This window comes from Canis lupus, chromosome 18, assembly GCF_048164855.1.
Source record: "Canis lupus baileyi chromosome 18, mCanLup2.hap1, whole genome shotgun sequence".
Taxonomy (NCBI): domain Eukaryota; kingdom Metazoa; phylum Chordata; class Mammalia; order Carnivora; family Canidae; genus Canis; species Canis lupus.
This window is the reverse complement of record NC_132855.1, coordinates 34270232-34276231: the sequence shown is the minus strand read 5'-3', so window position 1 is coordinate 34276231 and position 6000 is coordinate 34270232. Positions and strand designations below refer to the sequence as shown.

The 6000-nt window shown below is 39.2% G+C and overlaps 1 protein-coding gene across 1 annotated transcript in view; it reads right to left on the bottom strand.

The window, feature by feature from the left end:
* Window positions 1-1020: 1020 nt before the first annotated feature.
* Window positions 1021-6000, bottom strand: part of LOC140609364 (fructose-bisphosphate aldolase A-like) — a 96757-nt gene continuing 91777 nt past the window's right edge. The window contains 2 exon segments of the mRNA XM_072784725.1: window positions 1021-1827; window positions 1830-2366. Coding sequence (XP_072640826.1) covers window positions 1229-1827; window positions 1830-2366 — 1136 coding nt within the window. The 3' untranslated portion in view covers window positions 1021-1228.

The window sequence follows — 6000 nt, the reverse complement described above, 5'->3', positions numbered from 1 at the left end:
AAGTGGAATCATATTCTTTGTATGCACTTCATTATCTCATTTGATTGGGTTTTAATTCCTGCAACATACAGCAAAGGCTGATGTGCCTTTTGCAATTTGAAACAGTGGTTGCATGCTGAGAATAATTAGCTTCACTAAGGCAGAACAAATGATTTCTTTGCAAAACACCAACTCTGTGTTTCAACAAAGATAATTGCAGAATATTCAAGTTATCTGGGGTCTTCCAATATACTGGTGACTTTGAGTTTAATTAACATTTTTGTAATCTTAATTCCCTAAGAACTATAGCGACCCGGAGATTATTATAAAGAATTTTGCTTTTGAAATCTGGAGGTGGGCAGACTTTCTTTTTTTGAGTTGGTTCATTTGATTTGTCAGTTTCCATTAAAATATTTATTGTATGTTGATTCTTTTTAATCAAGTATTACTTGCTTCTAATCATAATTTAAGAAAAATAATTGTATTGTTGGCTGCTACCAGAATGGCACTGGACTATTATTCCTGCCTAGTTTATTAATCTGATAGAGGAATATTTGTAAGAAACCAGATTAAACTTTTCCACATTTTTTACTGAGATCTTATGAAGATGGTAATTAAATTCCATCAACCAATTTGTACTAAAGAGAAGTCACTTAGTGATAGCAACAGAAAGATTCAAATTTTTTAATAATTAAGGGGCTAACCTTCTTTAAACTTGTAAAATTTGTACTAAAATGTTCATTCAATTATTTATATTTTAGTTAAGATTCTTATGGAGTTAATGATTATTGTAGCACGTTCAGTGTAAGCATTAATCAAAGTTTATTATACATCAAAAAGGTCATAGGCCCATCTTGCCCTGAAATTAAGCCTTACTTTCATGTCCCTACATGGCTACAGGAAACTTAAGTTGTTGCTGTCTTACAGAGAACCATCTAGTACCTTACGGTTCCCAATACTTCGATGCTAATGGTTTGACAAGTCTAATTTATGCAATACTCCTTCAACTGCTCTACACTACAAACAAATTACATTCCCCCCCCCCCTTAAATAGTTGTTTATTGGCAGTGGGCTGGAAAGAGCAACGGAGTTAGCATATACAGACAACACCACACACCAATGTCACATGGGAGGCCAAAGTGATGGGAAAGAGCAGCCTGGAGCCCCAGGTGAGGCCCTCTCTTCAAGAGTGAGTGTGGGAGGGGGCGGGGGCTGGAGTGTTGAGGGGGCAGCCTTAGAACACCTCCGCTCAGTAGGCCTGGTTAGAGATGAAGAGGGACTCGCTGGCTGCAGCCCCGGCCTGACCACTTGGGGTGTACTTTCCTTGACAGGCGAGGCTGTTGGCCAGGGCTCGCTTCATATACTCCTCCTGGGCAGCCTTCAGGTTCTCCTTCTTGCCACCCCAGGCCTCCAGGGCAGAAGCCTGTAGGGCTCGGCCATAGGAGAAGGTCAGGGCCCATGGCTTGTTGAGGGCATTGAGATTGATGGATGCCTCCTCCTCACTCTGGCCGCCTGACAGGAAGGTGATCCCAGTAACAGCGGGGGGTAGTGCTGTGACAGTTGCCATGGCAATCTCCTCAGGAGAATATCTATGGGTGCAGACATGGCCTGGGGTTACCATATTGGGCTTCAGCAAAGTGCCTTCCAGGTAGATGTGGCGGTCACTCAGAGCCCTGTAGACAGCAGCCAGCACCCTCTCGGTTACATACTGACAGCCCTTCAAGTCATGGTCCCCATCGGGGAGGACCTCAGGCTCCACAATGGGCACGATGCCATTCTGCTGGCAGATGCTGGCATAAGGGGCCAGAACGTTGGCATTTTCCATGATGGCAAGGGCTGAGGGGGTGTGTCCCCGAATTTCAGCACACAGCGCCACTTGGCAAAGTCGGCCCCGTCCTTCCTGTCCTGGGCACAGCGCTCAGCCAGCCCCGCCAGCCCTTGGGGGGTTGTCTCGCCATTTGTTCCTGCCGGGGGTACCACACCTTTGTCCACCTTGATGCCTACAGCACCACCCTTGGATTTGGTGACTTGGGGGAAGGGACGCCCGTCGTCGGTCTTCTGGTGCAGTGTCTCGTGGAAGAGGACGACACCCCCAACGCAGGGGTTTACACGGTGGTCGGCGGTCAGCAGCTGGCGGTGGAAGCGCCGGTTCTCCTCCGTGTCCTCGGTGCCAACGGACTGCAGCCGCTTGGCGGTGCTCCCAGTGGACTCCTCTGCAGCCAGGACGCCCTTGCCCGGAGCCACGATGCGGTGAGCGACGTCAGGAAGCTCCTTCTGCGCCGGGGTCCGCGCGGGGTGTCGGTAGCGCGTGTTGCGGGTCAGTTCCTGGCACCGGAGGGGGCGGGTTTGCGGGGCGCGGGGTGGAGGGTGGCGGCCCCGCGAGCGGACTCCAAATTACACCTTCTAAAATGTCTCTGGAATAATCAAGTAAAGACAACCATAAAAGTTTTAGACTTTTCAGTCTCTATTTATATCTAGGGCATCACTGAGAGACTCGAGTCATTATCAAATCAAACTCCATTCTCTATCTACAATCTCAATCCTGAATGTTCACATGTTTCTGCGATTTGTGATGGAGATAGGAGGAATGTGTTTAAAACATAAATATCCTTCTCTTTCCTCACCTTGAGACTCTGAATCACCAAAAAGTTTAGTCCTTCTTGAAAAGTGAGGTTTGTTTTTTTTTTAAGATTTTATTTATTTATTCATGAGAGAAAGAGAGGCAGAGACACAGGCAGAGGGAGAAGCAGGCTCCCTATGGGGAGTCCAATGTGGGACTTGATCCCAGGACCCTGGGAGCCAAAGGCAGACACTCAACCACTGAGTCACCTAGGCGCCCACTGAAAAGTGAATTCTATCTCCAGAATTGTGACTCTAAACATAATTTCTGAAGTACTAACTGACCTTGCAGTATATTATAGATGCTCTTCATGTAGCTATACATTGGTAAATTGCAGTTATCAGCCCAGTTAGCAAATGCAATAAAGTAATGAAAATTACTTGAAAACTATTGAAGCTATAGTAAAAAAAAAAGAGAGAGAAAGAGAGAGGGAGAGAATTTAAAAAAACAAAACTGAATTCAAACAGTATGGAATTCCAAGTGTATTAAATACTTTGCCAAAGAACACTGCTTTATTTTTATTCAAGGTTTTAGAAAGACTATTTATTTATTTATTTATTTAATAATGTGTGTTCATTACACCCCAAGCACCTATAAAGGCTTCCAGATTATCTTTCTTAGTAAATGACTTGCATTAGGGTCAAACTGTCTTGGAACATTTAAAATACTCATATTTTATATAGATATGGACACATAGAACTATAAAACTCACTTTCTTCTAGTAATAGCTATCAAGTCAAGTCCCTTCTGTCTGGTAAGCATGTAATTTTGACATTTTCCTCCTTTTACTAAATACTATCTCTGCCTTTTATTGGTTACATAAGGCTCAAGGGCACATTTATACCATTTAATAAATGTGAATTCAAAAGAGGTTTAAAAAACAGGAAGTATTTATGGAAATGATGTCCCATTAGAGTAAGAATAAATTTGTGTTGCAAGTAATTTCAGTTGCTTTATTAACCCTTTCATTTCAAAAGGTAAAAGTCAGCCAACATCTCTCAAGAGAATATAATTGGTTGCTGGAAGCTTTGTGATTATTGATTCAATTTCATTAGTAGTAATCAGTCTGTTTAGACTTTCTATTTCTTTTTGATTTAGTTTCGGAAGATTGCATGTTTCTAGGAATGTATCCATTTCTTCTAGATTGTCCAATTTGTTGGCATAATAGTTCATTATAGTCTCTTAAAATCTTTTTTTATTTCATTGGTGTTGTTGATTTTAATTTCTATCTCATTTCTGATTTTATTTGAGTCCTCTCTTTTTCTTAATGAGTTTGGCTAAGGTTTATCAATTTTGCTTACTTTTTCAAAGAACCAGCTCTTAGTTCAATTGATACTTTCTATTGTTTAAACAAATGAAACAAAAATATACTTTGTTATGGATTGGAAGAATATTGTTAAAATGTACATACTCTCCAATGCAGTCTAGAAATTCAATGCAATCCCTATAAAAAATACCAATAGTATTTTTCATAGAACTAAACAATTCTAAAATTTATATGGAACTACAAAGGACCCCAAATAGCCAAAGCAATCTTGAAAAAAAAAACTGGAGATATTATGCTCCTAGATTTCAAAATATACTACAAAGCTATAGTGATCAAGACAGTATGGTACTGACACAAAAACACACAGAAGAACAGAACAGGATATAACCCAGAAATAAACCCACACAGATATGGTCAATTAATCTACAACAGAGGAGGTAAGAATACACAATAGGGAAAAGACAGTCTCTTCAATAAATGGTGTTAGAAAAAGTGGACAGCTACATGGAAAAGGATGAAACTGACCACTTGCATACACCACATACAAAAATAAACTCAAAATAGGTTAAAGACCAAAACACAAGACCTATAACCATAAAACTCCTAAAAACAAAACAAAATATAAGAGGTAATCTCTTGTACATTGGTCTTAGCAATATCTTTTTGGATCTACCTTCTCAGGCAAAAGCAGCAAAAACTGGGGGATCCATGGGTGGCTCAGCAGTTTAGTGCCTGCCTTTGGCCCAGGGCATGATCCTGGAGTCCTGGGATCGAATTCCACGTTGAGCTTCCTGCATGGAGCCTGCTTCTCCCTCTGCCTGTGTCTCTGCTTCTCTCTCTCTCTCTGTATCTCTCATGAATAAACAAAATCTTTTTTAAAAAGCAGCAAAATAACAAAAGTAACTAGGACTACATCAAAGCAAAAAGCTTTTGCATAGTGTACCATCAACAAAATGAAAAGACAACCTACTGAAAAAGAGTGGATATTTGCAAATGATGTCTGATAAGAGGTTAACTTTCAAAGTATGTGTGTGTATGTATCTAATAAATTAATATTAAAATTAGTAATACCAGTGACAAATTACTAATGTTTCATATAAAAGGTGATGGTTCCTGTTCAGAAGCATTTAAGTGATGACAATAGAAGGATTGCATTTTTTTTCATATTGGTAAAAGAAGGTAGATCTGATTGTATACCATTAAAAGGATAAAGTACAGTTGACCCTTAAATAACATGCATTTGAATTGTACAGGTCTCCTTATACACAGATTTTGTCTGATAATATAGGGTAGTACTGTAAATGTATTTTCTCTTCCTTATCATTTTCTTAACATTTTCTTTTCTCTAGTTTACTGTAAGAATACTGTATGTCATACAAAAACATACCATCTATGTATTAATCAACTCTTCATGTTATTGGTAAGGCTTCCAGTCAACAGTAGGCCATTAGTAATTAAGTTTTGGGGGAGTCAAAATCATATGCAAATTTTCAGCTATGTGAGGCATTGGCACACCTAACCCCTGTATTGCTCAATGTTCAATTCTAAGAACTATTATTTTATACTCTATAAAGCAATAAATATTACCCAGCTCATTTACTTTTTATATACTCTTTAAGGTATCTTATCCTCTCACCATGTGAAATTAAATACTGATATATAATTATATGAATCTCACCCCTCCCACCCTTTCCATTTGACTCATAGAAATAAGTTTTGTTCTATATAAAATACAGACAAATCATGCTAACCAAGAAAAACAGCCTGACATGAGGCTGTAAAAAAGAAAAAGACTGGATAGCAAAGCACTATCTTTGCCTTCAGACAATACATTCACTTGCTATCTTTCCTAATTTTGTTTAAAATTTAATTAACATAGTTATCAGTGTGTAACTTAAAATCATATTGTTTTTCTTGTTTCACTGAACCTACCACAATGCAAAGACATAATAATAATTAAGATACAATCAACAAAAGCCACAGGCTAATTTCACTAGGAAATACCAATGCAAGCAAGATTCTGAATTAAAAATTGGCAAATTCAATCTCCTGGTATAACACCACATTATTTAGAGTCATGTCTGGAATGCAAGAATGGTTGTACATTAGGATTTATAGTCTACATTCTGATATT